Raw genomic sequence first — 25,758 nt, forward strand, 5'->3', positions numbered from 1 at the left:
GTGTTTTGAGAATTTTTGCATCTATGCAGAAGAGCCCTCATGCCCATTTATAATTCATTCCTACCTCTAATCTCAGGCAACCACTAATTTACTTTTGTCTCTATAGATTTCCTTATTCTGGACTTTTCATGACAATACATTTGTCTCTGTTCACCAGATGATAGGAATTTAGCTATTTCCCGTATGGTGCTGCCAACTTTTCAGTGTCCTCATGGTGAGAATTCAGGGATGGTAATAAGCCAATGTGGAAAAGGGAGGCTGTTTCTCGGGAGAAATCAGCCAGTTGGTCAAGATAGTCCCCACACCCGACCTGGGAGGACCAGACCCACACTGGTAATGAACTTCAGAAAGCACAACACAGACAAGGCACCCAAATTGCTGTTTATTTAATGCCCAATTATCACAACACAAGATTTATTACATGGTGCTCATCAAAGTGGGACCCAGAGCAAAACCAGGCCAGAGGTAAGTGACCTGTACAGGGTCCCAGCACCAAGACCAAGATCCTCGGGTTTGCTCATCCTCAAGCTACATGTGACACATACAAGGCTTCTTCATTTACCCAAGATGGCCGAGCTTCTGGTTATGGAGGGTCCTCATGGGAGAACAGGGTCCCAGGATGAGATAGGGACCTCAGGACACAATGACAAGAACCAGAAAGCAGCTTGCAAACAATCCCAAAAGGCTTTCACTTCAAATGCACTAAGCCACACAACGCTCAGATGCAAAAACATCCAAACTCTTCCACTAAAATCTCTAAACACTGTGCAGAACTGATGCTGAGAACACTTAGAATAGAGCCCAAATCATCCCAGAGCCAATTTTATGGGCTTCACCATCTCCCTTTCTTCCCTGCAGCCATGCCAGTAAGAGCAACATTGCAGCGGAGAAAAGGACATCACGCCGGTCTAGCTAACACTTTCAACAGGAAGGGACACAGCAGCATGTCCCTGGTTTTAAGAACTCTTTTAGAATCTTCAATTCTACTCAACAACTTAATGTTACTGGGCTCTCTGGAGCCCTGAGCCTTTGATGTCCCTGAAGACACAGGTGACTTAGGGGCTACAGTGGGGCTGGGGAATTTCTTGGCAGAAATAAAGTACCTTAGAAAGAAACTGGCTTTATTTTTGCCCTAGTTTTAAAGTTTACCTGGCCCCTAAAGGAAATACCCCCTCAAAAATGCATTCTTAAAGCACTTGAGTGATACTTGATGTTTCAAGTGTCACTGTTAAGAGGCTCAATCTTGAACTTGTTTCCTACCCCGAGCCTGAGGCCTGACCTGGGTGAACCAGCCCCTGAGCCAGGCAGGGGACAAGACAGGAGGGTCAGCTGCTCAGGATACATGCCATGGGTCCAAAGGCCAGTCCCTCCAATCCTATGGCTGGGCATTTGGAGAATGACCTTGAATTCTAGCCAGACTTTACCACTGAACTCATTCCCGGTGGGTCCTACAGGCCTCTTCTTTTCTTCAATTCTACGAAAAAGCTCTGAATACAGCCCAAGGCATGGACGTCAAACACCCGTCCTCAGAGATGGTGAGTAGCTAAACAGTAACCCAGCAAAGAGGTCAGAACAGCAAGGCTGTCTCTAGACCCACACGCCCCAAACCAGATCTCATGTAATACCCACTTCTCCCGCAAGGGCCCCAGGGTCCATTGGCCCTGGGCACGCTCTGCTTCAAAAAAGGCTTTTTGAGGAGAGAGCCCTGTGGAGCTGTGGTGGAGGTGAGGCCAAAGGCATGTCTGTAAATTATACAAAATGAGCTGTTTATAGAGCTGGGCACCTCTGACCTGCAAATGACAAGGCACAACTGTCCCCAGCTGAACATTAGCTCACATTGGACCCACCTGCAAGAAGCTGACCTCCCAAACTGCAGATGCCCATAGGTCCGCTCAAGAGCAATCCTATGAGACCAAATTCATATTTTAAACCAACTTAATGCTACAAACTTTAAAAAAAAAACCCACAAAAAAACAAATAAAAGTGCTGTCCAGCTGAGCCCTGAGGAAACCTAGCTCCCTGAGGATGGGGAGTGAGACCCCCAGACCGCCACCCCTGCCGCCGCCCTCTGGGAGGCACAGCCTTGTTTCTGGCCAGGGGACCCCCACCCTAGGTTGAGTGGGGGAGGAGAGCTGACCCCCACCCCACCCCACCCCACCCCAACGAGAGCCACAGGAACAATGTGGGAATGTCAAGTCTCTGGGAGGGGACGGTTAGGATGAGGCCAAAAAACCTTCTCAGAACCCCAGGTCTGAAGAGGTCACACAAACCCCATTAGCTGCCTAAGTCTGGTCTGCAATAAAGACCCCTCTCTGTCACCCCTTCTGCATTCCCATGACAAAAGGAGTCAACATGCCATCAAGTCCTGGTCACCTCTCTCCCTGAGGGTCTGTGTAAGAGCTAGGGGGGAGGGGAGGACACCGGGAAGCAGAGGACACGGCAGCGACACAGGGGGTGCGTTCTGGAAGTTTCCAGTCTGGATCTCACTCCTCTGCCTCTCAGGTCCTCAGTGTAAAACTGTCCCTGTCCCAGCGAGAGGCAAAGCCAGAGGAAGGGTGCCCGCAGCAGCCATTACAGCTGCGTCCATGTTCCTGTCCCTGTCTCCTCAGGAGCTCTTCCTGCTGTCTCCCTGGGGGGTCAATTTTTACATACATTCTAAGGGGGAGAAATAAGGAATTCCACTAGCTGGGGGCTCCTTCACTGGCTGGTCCTCTTTCCGCAGGAGCCACCTGCAACTCACGCTGGGATGGCTCCCGGGACCATCTCTGGGATGAGGGGACCCAGACTCCCAGGTTGGGGCCTCAGCCGCAGCTTACTACAATCAGAGACCTAAGTGCAATCAACGTTCCAGCAGACTGGACGGCTTCCCAGAGACCCAGCCCCCAGCGCGGCGGGGAAACCAGGGCGCCGGCCTGGGACCCTGGAAGCCAGGTCTGCCTGAGAAGTCTTACTAGAACAACATCCCTGCTCAAACTCAGGGAAGACACACAAACAAAACTCCATCTGAAATAAATACAAAGGCATTAAGTGCTTTCCAATACACTGAGGATCCCAGTTACCCCTCAAAATGTGGTGGCAGGGCCTTTCCCTGGACCTGTGTCTCCTTACCTGCAAGGGCCTTCAGGTTAGAGGTCAGAGGTCATAAGACTAAATGGGCCTTCCCAGGCCCAGCTTCTACTAGGAAGGACAGGACTCCACCCCTGATACAATCCTCACACATACCCTTCACAAACCCCCCCGAGAGCTTTGGCTGGAGGGGGCCTGACAGGAAGGAAGACGCCATACCCTAAGGGTAGCACTTCGTGTCCAATGTCCCTGTGCAGGCAGAGGGCTTGTCAGTCTGTGAGGAGGTAGAGACAGTGGTGGGCTGTTGGGGGCAGGCAGAGTCATTTCAATTAATCAGCAGGTCCCCAAAGTCATAGGAGTCAAAGAGGTCAATGATGCCCTCGCCCCCATCCAGGCCCCACAGGTAGTCATCCTGGTCCAAGGGAGGAGAGAAGCCGATCAGAGGAGAGCTTTCTGTCAAGGTTGGGGACAGGAACTGGTCCTCGGTCTGCTGCAGAAGTGGGTGTGGCAGCTCCAGCATGCTGTCGGTGGCCTCCAGAGGGACAAGGGATGGCAGTGGCGGCAGGACCTGCTGCGAAGTCAGTGATGGTGCTGGAGACAAAAAGACAAAGGTGATGACCGGCTCGGGTACAGAAGCCTCTGGTCAGACCTCAGATGACAAGAACAGGCCCCTGGTTCTCTGGATGACTGTGTACCCTTCTCTCCCTCCCTTTCCCAGCACCAGCTCTAACAACCGCCCTCTTTCTCCCTCTCTTCTCTCACAGTGGACGGGGATCTCCTGCTCTCAAAACTCCCCCTCTTTCCCCATCACGGCCCTTGTCCCCAAAATCATTTTCTCTTTTTTCTGCATCATCAGTTTCTCTCACTCGACTATATCATTCCTGTCAACACAGACACATACTTAAATAACTCCTGTCTTTAAAAAAGCATCTTCCTTGGCCTGTGGTGGCACAGTGGATAAAGTGTCGACCTGGGAATGCTGAGGTCACCAGTTCAAAACCCTGGGCTTGCCTGGTCTTTAAAAACAAAACAAAACAAAACAAACAAACAAATAAAAAATAAATAAAAAGCATCCTCCTCTGACCTTATGACTCTCCAATTACCAGCCCATGTTACTGCTCTCTTTCAGAGTAAGATTCCTCAAGAGCTGCCTGTGCTCACTCTCATAATGAATAAACCAGCACCCACTCAGTTGCCAAAGCCAAAAGGCCCAAGAAGCGTGCACTTGGCCATTGTCCCTGCATCCAATCCAGCAGCAAGTTCATCGCCACAACCAAGGGAATTCCCCAGTTGCCTAGTTCTCTTCCGTTCCACTGCTGTGGCCCTGGTCCTGGCCTGTTCCTCTCTCACCTAGACTGCTGCATCCGACCAGGGCTGAGAAGAGCCTGCGACCTGGCCCCTGCCTACCGGCCCTCTCAGCTCACCCTCAGCCGCGCTAGCCGCACTGGGCACCAGCTATTCTTCAGAAACCAGGTTCGTTTCCATGTGGAGGGAAGAGGTGATTTCCTACACAGAGATGTGGAGTAGGGGCCGGCAATCCCCTGCCAAATATACCCCGATGCCTAGAATCTCACCATTTGGAAATGCAGCTGTGCAGGTAAGCCTGACTGCCTGACCTTTCTGGCCACGTAGCCGTAGGCAAGTGACTGACAGTTTATGAGCCTCTGTTTCTTTACGGCAAGAACGATTATCCCCACCTCAGAGGGTTGCTGAGAGGATAGATGGTAAGTGCAGGTATAGAACAGCCGGTGTGCAGAACCCCCCGCACTGGGTCTGCGTACTGCCCTTGCCAATAATTACAATGGCTCCCATTTATCGGGCTTACCGGGGGCCCAGCTCTGCTCCCAGCGGGAGACATGTTTCACTTCCTGAGACACTCAAGCGTCAATGTTGTTACCCCTGTTTACAGATGAGGAAACTAAGGCTCAAAGAAGTCAATTAAGTACATTCAAATGAAAAAACAAAAAAACCCATCCAAATGTTGATTGTGTTGCAGCGGCCTGCAGGTATTCCAGTAAGAGGCCTGGCTCAGGACTGGGGAGGAGGTGCGGCCTCAGACCCCAGCCCCACCTCACCAGCTATAGGATGCGATGCCTCAGTTTTATCACAAAGAAAAGTAAGGATCCACCTCAATGAGCTGCTGGAAGCGGTAGCTGGGATAACACATGTGAAATTCTCTGCCACAGGCCGGACCTGCTCTCTCTCGGAGTTTATCACATCCGGAAGAGAACTCCTCTTTCCAATATCTGCGCCTCCACTGAGCTCTGAATGGCTCGTATTCACTTCCATATCCCCCAAACCACAAGTAGTAAGTGTTCGGTTCACATAAGCTTTAAAATTTTTTTTCTTAAATGCTTATTTTTATTGATTTGAGAGAGGAAGGGGCAGAGAAAGAGAGAGAAACAGGAACATCGATCTGTTCCTGTAAGTGCCCTGACCAGGGATCGAACCAGCAACCTCTGTGCATTGGAATGATGCTCTAACCAACTGACCTATCTGGCCAGGGCTTCATATAAGTTTTTTAATATTATATTCACACATACATATCATCTCCATAACCCAGCCAATAATCATGAGGGAGTTTTAGGTGTCTCTACTTTAGAGATGTGGGAACAGAGGCCCAGAGGAGTTAAAAATGACATGCCGATCGTCACCAAATCACGGGAGGTGAGGTGCAGACTCAAACCCGAGCCTCTCAATTTTAACTCCTGTGTCATCAGCCACATTTAGGTTTACCTCAGAACATCAGAGCCCGGACAGATATTAGAGACAACCCCTTTCATTACGGATGGAAGAAACTGAGGTCCCAAAGGGTTAGCCATTCCCCTGGTGATGCCAGAACCTGGGCCGCAGGACTACAGTGGCCTCCTCTGTGGGTGAGGTCTTGACACTCAGACCTCACAGTGATCCGCTTCAGGCCAGAACATGGAGCGTGCGCACGTGTGTACACCATCCCAAAAGTCCCTCCTGCTTCCTCCAGCAGGGATGACACTAAGAGGCCACATGGCAAAGGTGGAGAGGGATAGCCCTGGCACGAGCCCTGGCACAGAGCTGGCTTCACCACCGACTGCTCTGTAAGCCTCTACTCCCTTCAGACCTCAGGCTCTTCATCTGCACGACGGAGGTAGAAACCTCACCCTTGCTTACGTTGTAGGGTCCCCCGACTCTGCCCAAGGTCTCAGAGGACAACTGAAGTGAAAGTGGTTCTAACTTTGGAGAGCTGTGCCCTTGTTGACAGAGGAGTGAGAAGGCAGACGAAGCAGGAGGCAGAACAGGGTGGGGCACAGGTCTGGAGTGAGAGATAGGCACTGGGAGGTGCCCGGAGGGACAGATGGCTGGTATAGTGAGAAGCCCTGGTCCCTGGACCAGGGAAGGACACAGGAGATCACTAGAGAAGAGTTGTGAGTGTGGGCTGTTGCCCTAGCTCTACCACCAGCTTGCTGTGTGACATTAGGGAAGTCACTTGCCCTCTCTGGGCTTGTTTTATTCATACGTAAAGGTTGAATTAAAAATGGGTCCACAGCCCTGGCCAGATAGCTCAGTTGATCAGAACATTATCCCAAAGTGCAGAGGTTGCTGGTTCGATCCCTGGTCAGGGCATATATAGAAACAGCTCGATGTTCCTGTCTCTCTCTCTCTCTATCCCCTCTCCTCTCTCACTAAAATCAATAAATAAAATTTTAAAAAAATAATAAAAAAAATAAAAATGGGTCAAGCCCTGGCCAGTTGGCTCAGTAGTAGAGCGTCGGCCTGGCGTGCAGGAGTCCCGGGTTCGATTCCCGGCCAGGGCACACAGGAGAAGCATCCATCTGCTTCTCCACACTTCCCCCTCTCCTTCCTCTCTGTCTCTCTCTTCCCCTCCTGCAGCCAAGGATCCACTGGAGCAAGGTTGGCCCCAGGCGCTGAGGATGGCTCCATGGCCTCTGCCTCAGGCGCTAGAGTGGCTCTGGTTGCAGCAGAGCAACGCCCCAGATGGGAAGAGCATCGCCCCCTGGTGGGCATGCTGGGTGGATCCCGGTCGGGCGCATGCGGGAGTCTGTCTGACTGCCTCCCTGTTTAGAGCGTTGGAAAAATACAAAAAAAAAAAAAAAAAAAAAAGGGTCCACAAACTTCTATAAACAGCCAAGAGTATTTTAGGCTTTGTAGGACACTTATGGTCTCTGTCAATCACTTTATTTTCTTCTTTCTCCCAATGACTCCTTAAAAACATAGAAACCATTCTTTTTTTTTTTTTTTTTAAAGACCCCCGTCCTTTTATTTATCTTTTTTAATTTATTCATTTTAGAGAGGAGAGGGAGAGACAGAGAGAGAGAGAGACAGAGAGAGAGGAGAGACAGAGAGAAGGGGGGAGGAGCTGGAAGCATCAACTCCCATATGTGCCTTGACCAGGCAAGCCCAGGGTTTCGAACCAGCGACCTCAGCATTTCCAGGTCGACGCTTTATCCACTGCGCCACCACAGGTCAGGCCATAGAAACCATTCTTAAGGAAATTCTACAATTTCTCAGAACAGAGAGTGGAATGCTGTCCTATGCAGCCCCGAAGAATCCTGCCGGTCTGGCCTGATGTGTGATCCCAGTCAAGAGCAAAAACCATTCTAGCCAAGGGCCCTTCACAGGTCCTCATTCCTACTTCTTCTGGACACCCCCTCGCTGGGAAGCCCCTGGGTACCTCCCCCACCTCTTTCCCTGGCAGCTGCCTCATGTTACTTCCTGCCAAGTGATACCAGCTTTTAGCTGGACCATCCCCCTCCCAGCCATGGCTGAGCCAGGATCCCCTCCCCTGGTTTGTTCTGTGACTTGTGGGGACAGCACTGGGCTAGAAATGCAGAGACCAAAGTTCAAGACACAGCTCTGTCGCTGCCCAGCTGGGAGACCTGGAGCAAGTCACATTACCTCTCTGCCTCCGTTTATGATCTCTAAACTGGGAAGAATAAAACCTACCTCAGGAATGGCTGTGGGGAGTACTGTAAAAATGGGTGTACCTGGTATAGTTGTGGCTCAAAACCCCTTAGTTGTTACCATCCAAGAAAGTGTTGTGCCTTCCTCGAGAAAACCCGTAGTTCCCATTTACTGTGCACTTGCTGAGTGCCGGGATCACTGCTATTAGCTGTCCCAGAAGCAGCACTCATCGCAGTGCCAGTAATAATGATAATGACAGCTAACATTTATTGCTAGGCACATTTCAAGTGCTTAGCATATATTAAAATCTCACAATCTATAAAGTAGGTCCTATTAAATACTAGGCCCCACTTACAGATGAGGAAATTGAGGCAAAAAGAGGTTATAAATAACTTGTCCAAGGTCACACAGCTGGGTAGGTGGGAGAGCCGCCCTGCGGCAAGGTCAGCCTGCCAATGAGAGGACGACTGCACACGTGCTTCATCAAGCGTGGAGTGCAGTGCGCACACATGCGGGAGGCCCGTACCCCCACTGCGGGGGCGACGCCCAACAAATGTTGACGTGGGGGAGGAAACTCAGGCGGGTTGGTTGCTCTCCCATCTCCTGTCCCTCTGAACAGAGGGCCCTACCTGGGGATGCCGCGGGTTCCAGGATCCCAGGGTTGTTGGTGCTGTTGCTGGGCTGGGCAGAGTCAGGGCTGGGGCCAAGGGTGGAAGTGGAGGGGGTAGGCTCCTTGGCAGGGCTATCTGGTTCCTGCATCTCCTCTGGGCACAGGTAGACTTCGATGGGCCCCTGAGTGCTCTTTAGATATATCTGCAGGGTCTCCTGAAGGAGGAAGAGAAGCAGGTCATGGCTTGGGCAGTGTATATGGGAGGACACATGTAGCTTCCACCATTCATGAGAGCAAGCCCAACCCCTGAGCTGGGCACTGAGGCCTGCTCCGTCTGGCCTATCTCGAACATCTGCTGCTTCTGCGTGTCTGGCCCCCAGGCCTCCTTCTTTTAGGGAGAATGCCTGGATTTTCCTTTGGGAAGTCGCTCTTCCCCCACTCTCACATCATGGAGTTGGGGTTAGGAGGAGAGGCAGCGGGATGAGAGTCAGAGTGACAGTGACTGGTGCAGGGCGCCAACCAGCAGCAGGCCCAGAACCAGGAAATGGAGGCTCCCTCCCACTGCGGTGGCTGAGCCACAAGCAGAGAGCCCACCTGGGGACAGAATCAGCACAGACAACCACACAGTGAGAGATGGAGAGCGTGAGGGGGACTTGAAGCCATCATGTGAGCCCCTGCGTCCAGCCAGCCCTGCCTACAATCTCCACATCTTCCCCCCCCTCCTCCTCACTTAAGCCATTTGGACTAGTCTTTCTGTTACTTGTAACCATGAACCCTGACACTTGGCTTTCCCACCCCTGCCTCTTGTCCACCACACACAGGCAGTTTAAGCCAGGACTAACGACACACGTGCCACCTGGCACGCACTCAGCCCCCCAGGCTGGTGCCCCTGCAGTACCCCTTCCCCGACTCCACCTGGCAAAACCCTGTTCAATAATATTGAGACAAGTTTGCACAGTGACAGATGATTACTAAGTTTAGCATGGCGACCACAATGTAAGGTATACAGTTGCCGAGTCACTATATTATACACTGAAACTGACAGAATACTGTATACCAATTATATGTAAATAAATAAATGACTTAATTTTTTTTAAATCCTATTCATTCTTTAAGACCCGGTTTAGGCCCTGGCCGGTTGGCTCAGCGGTAGAGCGTTGGCCTGGCGTGGGGGGGACCCAGGTTCGATTTCCGGCCAGGGCACATAGGAGAAGCGCCCATTTGTTTCTCCACCCCCCCCTCCTTCCTCTCTGCCTCTCTCTTCCCCTCCCGCAGCCGAGGCTCCATTGGAGCAAAGATAGCCCGGGCGCTGGGGATGGCTCCTTGGCCTCTGCCCCAGGCGCTAGAGTGGCTCTGGTTGCGGCAGAGCAAAGCCCCGGAGGGGCAGAGCATCGCCCCCTGGTGGACAGAGCGTCGCCCCTGGTGGGCGTGCCGGGTGAATCCCGGTCGGGCGCATGCGGGAGTCTGTCTGACTGTCTCTCCCCGTTTCCAGCTTCAGAAAAAAAAAAAAAAAAAGACCCGGTTTAACTGTCACCACTTGTGGGTGCTTCCTCCAACTCGCCTTTCTCCCGGCCCTCAAAGCACACCTTCAGTTTATAAATCACAGCGTCACTGCTTGCTTGGGTCTTTTCCCCTCTGGATTCTCAGCTCCTCCAAAGTGGAGGGGGCAGGGCCTTATTTATCTTAATGTTCTTCCATTAGAGAAATCATTTCTTTTTTCTTTTTCTTTTTATTATATTTTTCTGAAGTTGGAAACGGGGAAACAGTCAGACAGACTCCCGCATGCACCTGACCGGAATCCACCCGGCATGCCCACCAGGGGGCGATGCTCTGCCCATCCGGGGCGTCGCTCTGTTGCGACCAGAGCCATTCTAGCGCCTGAGGCAGAGGCCATGGAGCCATCCCCAGCGCCCGGGCCATCTTTGCTCCAATGGAGCCTTGGCTGCGGGAGGGTAAGAGAGAGACAGAGAGGAAGGAGAGGGGGAGGGGTGGAGAAGCAGAATGGCGCCTCTCCTGTGTGCCCTGGCCGGGAATTGAACCTGGGACTCCTGCACACCAGGCTGACGCTCTACCACTGAGCCAACCGGCCAGGGCCGGGAATCATTTCTTGAGCTCTTATCTGGCTCTGGGATGGGGGTACCACACAAGAGGAATGCACTTAGTTTACACTCCAATCTAAGACAGCATGGTTAGAACGAAAGGGTTATCATGAGTACTACACTGCTGTGTGTGGGCACAGGTACGTGTATGCAGGATCATAGGGGCTGGTGGGATGCAGAAAGAAACCAGGAACAGAGGTTTTTCTCAGGCCAGAATCTGTTGCCCTTTACAGCTTCTGTCATTTCTGCCCAAGCTCAGACACTATCGACCTGGCCGTAGGCACCAGCATGGACCAGGAAAGCTTGGGGCTGGGCAGTGCCAGGGATAGAGCCTGCAGAGCCGCCCAGGACCTTCTGAATCCCGCTGTCCACCAAACGCTTCCCCTCTCACCTCGCTCTTGTCAGGCACTTCCAGTCTTGTCTGCGGAGGGGCCTTGACAGCTATCACTGTCTGCTCCTTAAAGGTGCTAATTGCACGGATGTCCTGGTAAGTCACATAGGCCAGTGTAGGGGCCAGGAAAGTCAAGGGAAAATCAAAATTCACACCTCCAGCCCACCAGGCAGGGATCCAACCCACCTCTCCTAAGCCTCTGAACATCATTTCTCACTTCTTATATAGTTTAGAAATAACCCAAGACTATAACCTGTTCTTTTAAATTTTTTTTTTTTTTAAATACAGGGACAGAGAGAGAGTCAGAGAGAGGGATAGACAGAGACAGACAGACAGGAACGGAGAGAGATGAGAAGCATCAATTATTAGTTTTTCGTTGTGACTCCTTAGTTGTTCATTGATTGCTTTCTCATATGTGCCTTGACCGTGGGCCTTCAGCAGACCGAGTAACCCCTTGCTCGAGCCAGCGACCTTGGGTCCAAACTGGTGAGCTTTGGCTCAAGCCAGATGAGCCCGCACTCAAGTTAGCGACCTCGGGGTCTCGAACCTGGGTCCTCCACATCCCAGTCTGACACTCTATCCACTGCACCACCGCCTGGTCGGGCCCGTTCTTTTAATATTAGAAGCTACTCTGGCCCAGGCAAGCTAGCTCCGTTGGTTAGAGGTTCACTCTGAAGCAGAGGTTGCTGGTCTCTCTGGACCCCACACCTTTCCCCCTCCATCCCCCAGGTGTGTCCTCTCTGCCTTTCTCTCTCCTAAGCTCAAGGGCCCTTCTTTTGCCTCTGAAACTTGTTTCCTGAGCCCCTACAACCCAGCTGGCTGGCTGACTTTTTCTACTTTTGTGACTTACTGAATAAATTTTCTTATAATTTGAAGGAAAAAAAAAATCCCATATACAAAGACATTCATTGTTTTGTTGCTTCTTAAAAGCAGCATCTAGAATAGATTTAAATGTTGATTTTAGGCCTTATCAATAAACCAGAGTGTAGTCTCAGTAGGACAGTCTCAAACCATTTTAAATATGAGGTTAAACCATATGTGATTGCTATTTTTGTAGATGAAAAATGGTTCAATATCAATAATTTCAAGTGGATCAACCAAATAGGCAGGATTTATAACCACATAAAAACTGTCTACGGTAATATATGCAGTGGAGAAAAGCAGGACATAAACTGTTATATATAGCCCGACCAGGAGGTGGCGCAGTGGATAGAACGTCAGCCTGGGATGCTGAGGACCCAGGTTTGTAACCCTGAGGTCACTAGCTTGAGTGCAGGGTTGCAGGCTTGAATGTGGGATCACAGACATGATCCCATGGTTGCTAGCTTGAGGCTGCCTCCCTCCCCTGTCAAGAAGCATGTATGAGAGGCAATTAATGAGTTGATGCTTCTCATCTCTCGCTAAAAAAAAAAAAGTTCTATATAGCAGTCACATACTATATTTGTAACACACAACCTGTGTGTGGTTAAAGACCAATGGCTATGTTATGGTGGCAGCTATTTCTTTTCTCCATTTTGCAGATTTAAAGAAATATCCTTGTCTTACTTTTACTATAAGAAAGTAACTTCAATAGTCAAGAGAAAATGCCACCCAGAAAGGAAAAAACAGACATGCCAGACCCCGAGGGAGGTATTTCATTAACTCTGGACAGATATGAGCATGCAACAGGCCCCAGGTCCCTGACAACCTTCTCCCAACCAAAGAGGATATTTCTTGTTGGCCTTGTCCTCGGTCAGGTTCTTGAAGTCTAGCGTGCAGCTCTGGATGAGCTGGTCCAAGGCCTGCTCCGTGCGCATCAGCTCCTTCAGCTCCTGCCCCAGCTGCTGCTGCTTCCCAGGCCGGGTCGGGTCTTCCAACAGTCCCCTGCCTCTGGGAACAGAGCAGGCCCCAGCGTCAGTCTCAGTCCACACCCAGGGACCCCAGCCTGAGCGCTGCTGCGCAGAGCTGCATGGATGGCGTAAAACCCCAGGAAGAGGCCGCTCACATGGTCTACAACAGTACTCCCGGCCTGTGTAAATCAGCAGTCCCTGTCTGTCCCCCGGGGAGCTGCCAGGGACTGAACCTTGAGGTCTGGGGTTGGGCTGGGGAAAAGAAACAAGCCAGGGTCTGACCCCACTTGTGGAAAGCTTCCAATTCTGTCCTTCCTATGCCCCAGACTCCACCAAATGGCAGGGAGCTGGAATGGCCTCAGTCCTGACCCCCTGCCTGGGTTCTCATAGGGTTCATGCTGGGGGCTGTAGATCTGCTCTTTAAGACCTTGTAGAAGTGAGGAGAGGAGCCTGGAGTACTCAAATCTCCGAGTTGGAAGGAGTCTGGGTTACTATTGCTCAGCTCCCAGGGGACTTTCCTAAACTAGAAGAGGGCAGCGTGGGATCCCCGACTCAAAATGATGCAGTCCTCCTAGGTCTTCACACGTCCTAGAAAGCATTCTCCACCCTGCCCCCGCCATGCTCTCCTAATAGAACTCCAGCATACACACGTGCTCTTCCACTCTGTTCTTAGATACACTGGCTCTGCCCCTAGCAGAGAAGCCTATTGGATGTTGCTCTTGGTTTGCCCCTAGAACTTGACCCATTGGATGTTGCTCTCAGCTCCACCTGACATATACACCCACTGGATATTTCTCCTGGCTCCCCCCCACCCCCAGCATGTGCACCCACTGGTGCCACTGGCACCAGCCCAGGTACTCACACCCACTGGATGTTGTTCTTGGCCTTCTTGCGGATGAGCTGGATGCCCTCCAGCACGTTGGTGATGTCATAGATGCGCCGCTTCTGCACGTCCAGCACCTCCGCAGCCCAGTTCAGGTCCAAGACCCCATCCTTGGACTCACTCAGGAGGTAAATGAACTTCTTGGTGAGCAGTCCCAGTGACGTGTCATACCGAGTCTTCTCCCCGGGGGACTTGGGTGCTGAAGAGGAAAGGAGACCGCTCACTGCTCAGAGGGCCAGCCTAGGGAGCCTCCTCCAGCGACCTGGACCCACCCAGTACCATCCTTCACATGAGCATCCGCTTTCCAGGTACTGCGAGGCAGGGGGCATTCGCTACCACTGTCTACACAGGGAGCCTGATACCTTGAGAGGGAAGGTGATTAGCTTAAGTCTCAGCCAAAGGCAGTGTCTGGGCTGGAAACCACGTGTCCTAATACCTGGTTGGAGCACCTTTCCACCACAACCAACAAATGTTTGCTGTGTGTGGGCCACTGTTCTAAGCACTTTCCACACACAACAAGTTTAATCCTTAGCATACCCTATAAATTTGGTGTACTGTATAACCATCCCGATTTTGTAGATAGAACACTAAGGCAGAGACAAGTTAAGTAACTTGCTCAGCTCACTCAGCTAGGAAGTGGCAAAGCTGGGATTTAAATCCAGGCAGTCTGGCTCCAAAAGTCCTCCTTAGTAACCTACCCTATCCTGCCGGTTATGTCAGGAATTTGGAATTAGGGTAGGGAGGGAATGACGAGCTTGGATTTGAGAACATTTTTATAGACTTGCCTTATCTTTCTATGTGCAGCCCAATTGTTGTGAGAGGAATAAGTCCTACAGTATCAAATGGGAAATGTCCCTTTCTTTTTTTTCTTTATTTATTGATTGATTGATTTTAGAGAGTCAGAGAGAGGAAAGGAGAGAAAGGGGAGACATTCATTTATTGTTCCACTCGTGCATTCATTGGTTGCTTCCTGTGTGTGCCCTGACCAGGGATCAAACCCACAACCTTGTTTTTTGGGGACAACGCTCTAACCAACTGAGCTAACCAGCAAGGGCCTGAAAAGATCCTTTTCTTAATGAATCTGATGTCACAAGACCACATCTCAGCTGCATCATCTTAAACCACAAGAGAACTTCTGCAATCAAGTGACTTGCAAGTCATATAGCAAGTAAATGTCCAAATTAGTTCAGGAAACTGAGTTTTAGGGAGTCACAGATTCCCTTAGAAGGAAACTTTAGAATCCCTTAATATATAGGTGACAAGTATTTGGCACAGAGCCTGTTTTTCCAACTTTTGTACCCAGGGCAGACATTATCTTTTTTTTTTTTTTTGTATCCTTCTTAAATTGGAAAGGGGGAGGCAGTCAGACAGACTCCCGCATGCGCCCGACCGGAATCCACCCGGCATGCCCACCAGGGGGTGATGCTCTGCCCATCTGGGGCGTCGTTCTGCCGCAATCAGAGCCATTCTAGCGCCTGAGGCAGAGGCCACAGAGCCATCCTCAGCGCCTGGGCAAACTTTGCTCCAATGGAGCCTCGGCTGCGGGAGGGGAAGAGAGAGACAGAGAGGAAGGAGAGGGGGAGGGGTGGAGAAGCAGATGGGTGCTTCCCCTGTGTGCCCTGGCCAGGAATCAAACCCGGGACTCCGGCACGCCAGGCCGATGCTCTACCACTGAGCCAACCAGCCAGGGCCTATCTTTTTTTTTAAGATTTTATTTATTCATTTTAGAGAAGGGGGGAGAGAGAGGAGGGAGAGGAGCAGGAAGCATCAACTCCCATATGTGCCTTGACTGGGCAAGCCCAGGGTTTCAAACTGGCAACCTCAGCGTTCCAGGTCAACGCTTTATCCACTGCGCCACCACAAGTCAGGCCCAGGGCAGACATTATTAATTGATCAGTGCACTTAGGATCCTTAAGATCTTGAGGCAGCTTTTACCAATCAATTGGAAGGAAACTTTCTTGCTATTCCTAATCGAGCTGTACCTCATTTTACAGGTGAGACAACTAAGATTCATAGAAGAGGGGTGGCCAGTCAGGTCAGGGCACAGTCCTGCCCAGACCCCCAAATTCCTGACTCTCATGCCTCCCACCCAGTCACATACCTTCTTCATTAGGTCTCTGATCCCCCAAATTAGCATTCTTCCCCTAACACATCTACTTCCCACTGAAACTCCTACTTTACCCAGAATACTGACTGCAAATATTGAGATAGAAAAATCTCTCCCACTTAGTTTTAGAAAGTCACTACCTGGGCAGCTTATAGATATTAAAAAATTCTTAAGTTAGACCTGACCAGGCAGTGGCGCAGTGGACAGAGCATCGGACTGGGATGCAGAGGATCCAGGTTCAAAAACTCGAGGTATCTGGCTTGAGCGCGGGCTCATTCGGCTTGAGTGTGGGATCATAGACATGACCCCATGGTTGCTGACTTGAGCCCAAGGCCGCTGGCTTAAGCAAAGGGTCACTCGGTCTGCTGTACCCCCCGGTCAAGGCACATATGAGAAAGCAATCAATGAACAACTAAGGTGCCACAACAAAGAATTGATGCTTCTCATATCTCTCCCTTCCTGCCTGTCTGTCCCTATCTGTCCTCCCCTCAAAAAAAAACACCTCGCCTGACCAGGCGGTGGCGCAGTAGATAGAGTGTCGGACTGGGATGCGGAGGACCCAGGTTCGAGACCCTGAGGTCGCCAGCTTGAGCGCGGGCTCACCTGGCTTGAACAAAAAGTTCACCAGCTTGGACCCAAGGTCGCTGGCTTGAGCAAGGGGTTACCTGGTCTGCTGAAGGCCCGCAGTCAAGGCACATATGAGAAAGCAATCAATAAATAACTAAGGTGTCGCAACAAAAAACTGATGATTGATGCTTCTCATCTCTCTCCATTCCTGTCTTTCTGTCCCTATCTATCCCTTTCTCCGACTCTCTCTGTCCCTGTAAAAAATAATAATAAAAACAACAACAAAAAAAAAAACCCTCTTGCCCTGGCCGGTTGGCTCAGCGGTAGAGCGTCGGCCTGGCATGCAGGAGTCCCAGGTTCGATTCCTGGCCAGGGCACACAGGAGAAGCGCCCATTTGCTTCTCCACCCCACCCCCCTCCTTCCTCTCTGTCTCTCTCTTCCCCTCCCGCAGCCAAGGCTCCATTGGAGCAAAGATGGCCCGGGCGATGGGGATGGCTCCTTGACCTCTGCCCCAGGTGCTAGAGTGGCTCTGGTCGTGGTAGAGCGACGCCCTGGAGGGGCAGAGCATCGCCCCCTGGTGGGCAGAGCTTTGCCCCTGGTGAGCGTGCCGGGTGGATCCCAGTCGGGCGCATGCGGGAGTCTGTCTGACTGTCTCTCCCTGTTTCCAGCTTCAGAAAAATACAAAAAAACAAAACAAAAAAAAAAAACACCCCAAAACCTCTTAAATTAGCACGGGTTGGATTAAACAAAGCTTCACTTTTCTCCAAATCACGTATTTAGCTCTGTCTGCGTGTAGGGGGAAAACCCTGCTCCTCTCTGAGCTGGATTCCTGTTTTAGAAAATGTCAGATTGGACTAAATATAAAAACTTTTAGAATATAGTCAGCTCCCAAATAAATTGTTGGCCATCACGTTTAGCACCCAAGAGCAGCCTGACCAGGCGGTGGCGCAGTGGAAAGAGCACTGGACTGGGACTTGGAGGACCCAGTTTTGAAATCCCAAGATCACCAGCTTTAGCGCAGGCTCACCAGCTTGAGCACAGGGTCGCTGGCATGAGCATGGGATCATAGACATGACCCCATGGTCTCTGGCTAGAGCTCAAGATTGCTGGCTTGAGCAAGGGGTCATTTGGTCTGCTGTAGTCCTCTGGTCAAGGCACATATGAAAAAGCAATCAATGAACAACTAAGAGGCTGCAACGAAGAATTGATGCTTCTCATCTCTTTCCTTTCCTGTCTGTCTGTCCCTCTCTGTCTCTCTCTCTCCCTGTCACCATAAAGAAAAAAAATGTCGCAGTGAATAGAGCATTGGACTGGGATGCGGAGGACCCAGGTTCAAGACCCCGAGGTCGCCAGCTTGAACGCGGGCTCATCTGGTTTGAGCAAAGCTCACCAGCTTGGACCCAAGGTCACTGGCTCCGGCAAGGGGTTACTCGGTCTGCTGTAGCCCCACGGTCAAGGCACATATAAGAAAGCAATCAATAAACAACTAAGGTGTTGCAATGAAAAACTGATGATTGATGCTTCTCATCTCTCTCCATTCCTGTCTGTCTGTCCCTATCTGTCCCTCTCTCTGACTCTCTGTCTCTGTAAAAAAAAAAAAAAAAAGAACCCAAGAGCAGTGTGTGGTGTGAGAGAAACAGTTCCAGACTAGGGTGTGGTCCTGACACCGCTTACCAGCAGTGCGACATTGGGCAAGCCACTCAAGCTGAGTCTCATGTTGCTTCATCAGTAAAATGGGGGTAATCCTACTTACCTGGCAGGATCCAGGCAGAGAACACACAGGAAACTGTTTTATACACCAGGAAGCGTGCTACAAATACTGCTCTTGGTCCTTTGGGCAGAGCTGCTGCCCTCTGTCCCTGCCCACCCACCCCCAGTCTCCTGAGTCTGTCCCAGATGCCCCATGAGCACAACTTACTTTTAGGGCTGGGGAGGCCATCCACTCTAATGAACTCCCCCTTGGGAGTCTGGAAGTCCAGGACCGCAGGCCTCCCGACCCCCTCCAGGTTCAGCTTCCTTTTGGCCTTGGAGAGAGAGGGGAGAGGGAAGCGGTGTGAGAAGCATTCCTCCTTCAGCCTTTCCCCAACCTCAGGCAAAAGCACTGAGGCCTCCAGCAGCCACTTCCTGCCTCAGGTTAACCACCAGTCCTAGTGAAACATTACTGTACTAGATAAGGAAATATCAATATCCTGAAAAGTGACCTTTCAGGGGAGGAAGTCCTTTTTTCTGAGAGGCACACAACACTCCCATCTTCTGAGGCCCAGGCACTTGAGACCCTACCAAAGCCAGTCTGGCCAAGAGCTCAGAGTTCTTTGATAACAGGCCACAAGATCACTTCTACATCTGCACCCCCCACACATACACAGGATGATGTAGGGAGGAGTAGGTGGGGCCTAAACCACATCAGACTGGGAGAGGTGCCTCCCCACTTCAGAAGCAGCTGGCCCAGCCAGACTGGGTGCCCATCACAGCCCCACAGCTGGCCCTTATCAGGGTGGGGCTGGGCATCCGCCCAGGCTCAGGGGACTTCCTGGATCAGTGCCACACCCCAGGGAGGTGCCCACATCGGGAAGCAGTGCAAACATCCCCCACCCCCATGTTTGGGCTCCAGCTCAAGGGCCCCAGGGCCTCCTGAATAGACTCCATTTGGCATTTTTTTCTTTGTGGAGAGGGGCAGACAATGAACCCTTCCCCTGTATCTTAAGGACAAGCAGCTGAGGTCCCCCTGCTCCCCCTCCTTGTTCCCGCCAAGCTTGGGAAACACCTGCTGGGGAAATCAAACCACAGACCCATCTGCTCCTCTACACCCTATTGCCACCGGGCCCCAATTAGGCCCAGAAGCTGCACTGGCCCGGAAGGGGCCTCTCTCCGGGTTAGGGTTGGGCAGGGGCAGGGCGAGGTCACTGGGGCACTGGGGTAAGAGACCTGGGCTTGCATCTCCCAGCTCCTTCACAGGCACACTGTGTGACTTGGGAAATGCTGCACATTTAGGAGCCTCCGTTTCCTCCTCTGTAAAATGGAGCAGAAAATACCTCTAAGGGCCATTGTAAGAATTTAAGGAGATAAGTGCTGCAGATTGCTCAGCCTGTGGCTCAACACACAATAGATATTCAGGAAATGCAGAGTCCCTTCTCTGAAATCCAATCTCAGCCTCTTCCTTGACACACTATTCTGGGGTCACCAAGCCTGTTTTCTTCTTCTCCCTCTCCCCTAGCTAGCACAGAGAGGCCTATTTTAACCTTTGGTGGTGAGGTCATGCTTGGTAGGGCGGAGACTTCTAACCGCTGCTGAGCACAGCTGGGCTGACAGGTGTGGGAGGTGATGACAATTCTTCTTGCTCTAAGCTCCCTTCTGTGTTGCCCCCCCACACACACACACAAACACTTCCTCCAAGAAGTCTTCCTGGATTGATTTGAGGAGCACTGCTCCTTGGTTTGTGGAGCTTGAATATGATATCTCTCTCCTCCACACCTACCCAGACCTGGACATGATCCAAACCCCTCCCATTCCTCCTGAAGTCTCTCTGGATTATCCCTTTTCTAACCTCCCAGGTGGTAACATCCTAGATGCTAGAGAAGGTGACCTGCTCTGGCCCCATTGTGTCACTAGAGAAAGGCTCAATCATTCACTGAGACCTTCAACAGGCCCTGGTCCAAGCCCAACATGCACCCCACTGACTCTTCCCAATACCAGTAATCCCCCTTTTAGGGCTGACGTCACTGTGATTTGGTGAACCCCAAGAACTTTATCAATCCTGGTCAAGGTTATTGACTCCAGCATCCTTCATCCATTCCGTTAACAGGAACACCAAGGGAAGTCAGGCTGAGTACTTCCTGATGCAGGGGTGGGGACACCCAGACTCGCTCCAACCCCAACTACCTTCCCTACCTGACAGAAGCCTGCTGAGTTCACAGAACACACCAGGAAGCACCTCACTACCTGCAGAGCGCGGTGAAGGAGGGCAGGACCTTGAACAGAGTAGCTGTGCTGGCCTATCACATGCTCATCAGTCCTGCAATATCAGTATTGGCAATCTCTCTTGGCTGAGAAGTGTAGACTCAGAGCGTTTCAGCCACGTACCCAAGGTCACAAAGACAAAAGGCAGAGCCAGAGTGTGAACCCAGGTCTGTCTGCTCCAAAGCCATGTGCCAGGCTGCCTCAGCTCTATCCCATACAGTCTCTCAGAATATGCTAGAATCGGGGCCAACACCTGGTTATACCCACCTGCCCCCTTCACTGTATTTACTTTATAAGCACACACACACCAGCCCTCTCCCTTTACTTATTCCTAGTCTGAAAATAAAGGGGTCCTCTCTATTGGGGGTATTGGAATGTTCTGGAGGTGAAAGCTCCCCTTCTCTCACGCTTATCCCGCACTCTGAGTCCCTAAGCGGCAAAGTGTCCGCCACCCAAGGACATCTCTCTGACACCTTTGTGCCCAGAGAAAGGTCAGCCCATGGATGACCCTGGGCCTGCAGGGACAAGTCCAGGAGGACAAGCCCAGGACAAGCCCAGGAGGATGAGGACCAAGGAGAGGCGGAGCCCGGGCCTTGGGGTCAGACCCACCTGGGTTCCTATCTGGCCCTCCCGCCCTACTTCTTAGCTGGGTGAGCTGGGCTGGTCAGATGACGTGGAGTCCTGCCTGTAAAATGGGGATAAGCTTCTCGACCTCGGCTGAGGAGGCAGCGAGACAGGGCAGCAAAGCACTTTGCTCGCACAGGGGAGCTGTTAACACTGAAGCGCCAGGGGCACCAGAAGGGGAAAGTAGGCTGCAAAGACAGGGAAGTGCCAAGAGCAGAAGTCTGGGACCACACCCAGAGGCCAGCTTGGCTCTAACCTGGACCCTCTTAGGTCACCCCTTTGGCTATTTCTTAAAGGCCTGGTTAAGATTCAAGCTCCCCCCCACCCCCCACCCCTAATGCCGTGAGAGAAGAGCAGAGCTCCTTTCCTTTCTCAGGCAGCCCCAGAAGTGAGAAGGTCAGAGCCCACCAGACACAGCCCAGTTACTGTCTGCAAGGTGATGAAACCGCGGCTTGGAGAGGGAAAGCAACTTGCCCAAACTCACACAGGGAGGGAAGCCAGGCCTCTCCTAAGCCCCAAGTCCTGAGCGAGTCCTGAGAGAGACAGTGGGGGTAGGAGCAAGCGTAAGGCCTTGCCTACGAGCCTCATTTCCAGATCCCAGCTCGGAATTCGCTGCCTCCCCTCTCTGAGCCTACATCTCCTCATCCAACCCGCCTGGTAGCGTTATTTGTTAAAATGTTCGTTTTCTTTCATGGTTCTCAGAGGAAATTTAGAAAATCTAGACAAATCAAAAGGAAAGGAAAACAGTGCAGAATCCCACCCTCCTCCCAGGTTCCTGCAGGAATGAAGGACAGTGATGCAGTGAGCCTGACTGGAGTAGGGGCTCAACAGATGACCCTCCCAAGGCTGCTCCAAACAGTAAAAAAAGCACTAGACCAGGAGTGCAGAGAGACCTGGGCTTTGGCTTCATTCTGCCATTGAACTTGGTTGCCACCCTTGGGCAGTGCCTGAGGTCCATTTAAACAGCAGTTTGCAGACAAATCCTGCTCACCCTGCACTTTGCAGCCTGGCGACAAAGCAAGCGGCCACACCCAGGGTTGGGTTTGGAGCTGTTCCAGGTCACACCCTGGTAAAATGAGTAAGCAGGGGGTCAAGGCCAGCCCACAGGGCTGGGGGAAGCGGGCAGGCGAGGATTGACAGGAGAGGGAGCTCAGGGCCTGGTAGGCCTTTAGGGTGGTCTGATGTAAGGAGGCTCTCCCACATTTTGGCTTGTTACTTAGACAAGTGACTTCACATCTCTGCTCAGTTTCATCTGTAAGATGCCTCATCCCTGGCATCCTGACTAAGATAACAGATGTGAAGAATGCCAAGCAGTGCCTGGCACACAACAGGCATTCAGTAAAGAGAGCCATTCTTGCTGTGATTACTGAGCCCCTCTGGGAGGGAGGTACAAACAGATACACTTGGGCTCCTCTGGGAGGGAAGCAGCTCAAAACCACAGCTGTCACTGTAACTCTGCTTGGGCGCCTGACAGCAGCTGGCCAGAGGAGACAGGGCCAGCCACCGAGAGCCCCTTCCCTGGAAGCACCCAGCTCCCAAGTCAGGCAGTACTGGGGCAAGTCAAGGCTACAGAGAAGAGAATGATCACCTGCCTGTGGGACATACATCTCCCTGTACAGCCTTGGACAGGTCACATCCCCTCTCTGAGCCTCAATTTCCCCTGCAACATGGACCTACTAATGCCATCTACTTCATGGGGTTCAATAGTGTTTTAGGCTGTAAAATGCTGAACACAAGGCAGATACCCAGTCCCAGCTATCCTTGGCTGCTGGACCTGTAAAATGGGAATAGCTCTCCTGCCTCCTTCCTCCTACTGGGGATTCCCAGAAATAACATGCAGGAAGGGCTCTGGGAAGGTTGAATATGGGCAAAGCATGATTGCAGTAGCAGGGAGTAGGGGTTCCACCTGCATCCAGAAATAGTTGGGGGTCTGTACCTATTGAATGACACAGTTCAGACCAGATGCCTCTAGGGGTGTGGTCTTATTCCTGTACCTGAACTTATTCACCACTCACAACTAAACAAAACCAACAACACCCCCACCCCCTCCTTGGAGCCTGCTTCCAAAACTCAGGACCTGGAGCTGGAAGTGACCTGGGATGAGTCAGCTCCGCAGCTACTCCATGCACACACATACTCTCAAGAAAATGAAACTGAAGCCCAGACTGGGGCTAAGACTTGTTCAAGAACACACAGTGAATCAGTGGCAGGTAAAACCAAAAACCAGGCTCTATAACCACCACCCTCATTCCCCTAGGGCTTTTCCCACTCCACCCTCACCCTATTATTGTTTAGATTCTCATGGGCTCCATCCAGGAATTCCACTCCCACAGAACACACCCTGTGCCTAGTGCCACCACACACCACACTTTGGGCCCTCCCTGGCAACAGGCTTGGGGGCTTGAGGAGGGAACAGTCAATTTGAACAGGAACCTTTGGGAGTTGCCCTCAACTTGCACTTGAAATAGGCTGTCTGGGAGGGTGTAGGGGGGGAGACTGGGCCTCCGGGAGGACTCAGGGCACAACATTGGAAAGGAGTTGACTGGATGGAAAATTTGGAGTATGTCCAAGCCATGTTGGACCTGAGAGCCTCCCCCGCATTTTAACATCCCTACAAGTCTCCGCAGGCACAATACAAGTATCTGTGCTGGGACAATAGCAGGTGCCCAGTACTGATGTCTGGCCCAAACAATGAATGGAGAATGAATGAATAAGGGCAAAGCTGTCTTCCTAGATTCCCCAAGGCCACAGGGTACACTACGGTAGTGGGTTGGGTCTCCAAACTCCCAATCCAGTGTTCATTCCACTCCACTCCAATAGAAAAGGTTATTTCATCCCAAACTGAAAATGAAGGGCTTTTCTCCATTGGAGCATTGGATTGTTTTGGAAGGTGAAAGCTCCCCTTTTCCCTCCCCAAACTAGACCTGCTTCACTCAAACGAGGTAAACTGGGTCCCAGGCGCCCCTCCCTCCTTTTCCACCCCCGGAAAACATGAGAAGCGGTGGGGGGTGGGGGTGGAAGGGATACCCAGAATTACCGGCAGCCGGCCAGCCGGCACGCATCGAGCAGCTTGGCCCTCGGGTCCGTGGGGGGTGGCGTCGAGGCAGGTGCTGGGTAGCGCAGCGAAAGTCACAGTCTGCGGGTACAGCGGGGTGTAGTAGGTGGTGGTGACCGGGCAGAGCTGGGGGCTACCGAGGCCAGGCGGCCCCAGTTCAGTGGGGTTCATCGCGGACAGCCCCTTCAGGGGCAGCCCAGAGGCCGGAGCCAGGGCCTGGGGCCCTCGCAGCATGGCGAGCGCAGAGCCCCCTCCCCTAGCGCGCCCGCGGGCACCAGCGGACTCCAGAGTCAGCGGCGGCTCACACGGCCCGCGGCATGGTGCAGAGGCCGGGGGAAGCCGCCAATAGACGCCTGCGGGGCAAGACCGGACCCTCCCCTCCTGGCCCGCGGCCGAGCCAAGCAGCGCTTGGAAGTCGCCCCACGGCTGCGACTGCGGTCGCTGCACAGCCAGGGGCTGCCCCGCCCCAAGGGCGGCCGCGACCCAGGACAGCCCCACGCCCCTGAAGGCTTCGGCGCCTAGAGTCCGGCCCGCTCCGGGGAGGGGTCTCTAGTGGGCCCGCGGGCTCGACCGAGACGCGTTGCTCTTGGATGGGGGAGGGGGACCGATTGCACCGACTCCCTCTCGCCTCGCTCTGTGGTTCTCGAGCCTTTCTCTGTCTCTTGTGTTTTTCTTCTTTTTTTTTTAGCGCCAAACTGCGTGCCGCGAAATTCAGATCTCCCGCGGAAAATGCCGCGCTTCCGTTGGTCGCTGCAACAAGCATAGGCTCCACCTCCCGGAAAGGACCGGTCTCCCAGGCGGTGATTGCAACACGAGTTTTGCTGCTTAAAGGGGCAGCCACACCTGCTGTTGATCACGAAACAGACTGGGAGAATGGTTCCGGTATGTTGCAGAAGCAGCGGAGCAGTGCGGAGCGCTGTGGGAAATGGGCCCGAATTATCTAGGGATAGAGCGGAAACAAAATTCCGATCTGAGCTCAGAACCGGCGGTACATTACCCAGGACGGAGGGTCTTTTGTTAGTTGGCATGGTTGCTTAGCTAGCATATATTCATTTCTGTCTTTTTTCTCGCTAAAATGAAAGCCAGGAATTTGTTCTTTCTTGACGAGGTGGAGGGAAGGGGGAGAATGAGGGACTGAGCCTAACATTTCTACCTCTTAGTAGGGGGATACTATTGAGCGCCCACAGTATGCCAAGCACCCTAGTAGATGATAACATGTATTTTTTAATTTAATTTAATCCAACAATCCTGGGAAGAAGAATGGGGATCTTCCTGGTGAAGATGGAGAGTCTGAGAGGCTGGGTAACTTGCCCCAGATCACATGGAGAGATTTGCTGATTTGAGAACTGGCAGTCCAATCTGGGACAGGCCAGCTCCTGAGTCCTTGTTTTGTTCCAGTAAAAGATTCCTCCCTACCTCTCCTAAACTGTGCCCTGCCCTTTGCAGGCATGGGTGGGGGTGAGTGGGGTGGGTGGGGGGCCAGAGTGCAAACACTCAGAAAGTACTTGAATGTTTCCAGGTTTCTCCTAAACAATCCTTTTGTCACAAATCTCCCTCCTTCACTTAAAACCTTCATTGTTGATAATCCATTTACATTCCTCTTCTCTCCAGTTTAGAGACGGTGGAGCTCAGAGAAGTGACCTTGGCTAGTGAATGGTAATGCTGCTAGC

The 25,758-nt window shown here is 52.0% G+C and overlaps 1 protein-coding gene across 3 annotated transcripts; it reads right to left on the reverse strand.

Moving 5' to 3' along the window:
• Positions 1-370: 370 nt before the first annotated feature.
• E2F2 (E2F transcription factor 2) lies at positions 371-24,725 on the reverse strand. Of its 3 annotated transcripts, none has more exons than XM_066375405.1 (7): positions 24,071-24,725; positions 18,371-18,476; positions 13,757-13,976; positions 12,775-12,928; positions 11,066-11,179; positions 8,595-8,790; positions 371-3,657 (listed from the first exon to the last, which is right to left on the reverse strand). In XM_066375405.1, the coding sequence occupies exons 1-7, from the start codon at positions 24,320-24,322 to the stop codon at positions 3,392-3,394; spliced, it is 1,308 nt and encodes a 435-aa protein (XP_066231502.1). In that variant the 5' UTR covers positions 24,323-24,725; the 3' UTR covers positions 371-3,391. The 3 variants fall into 3 exon arrangements, with proteins under 3 accessions (XP_066231502.1, XP_066231500.1, XP_066231503.1); XM_066375403.1 differs by having other exon boundaries at positions 12,775-12,934; positions 24,071-24,724; XM_066375406.1 differs by lacking the exon at positions 24,071-24,725 and adding an exon at positions 20,173-20,312 and having other exon boundaries at positions 12,775-12,934.
• Between the last annotated feature and the right edge of the window lie 1,033 nt (positions 24,726-25,758).

The sequence above is a fragment of the Saccopteryx leptura genome, chromosome 3, assembly GCF_036850995.1.
Source record: "Saccopteryx leptura isolate mSacLep1 chromosome 3, mSacLep1_pri_phased_curated, whole genome shotgun sequence".
In the NCBI taxonomy this organism is placed as follows: Eukaryota; Metazoa; Chordata; class Mammalia; order Chiroptera; family Emballonuridae; genus Saccopteryx; species Saccopteryx leptura.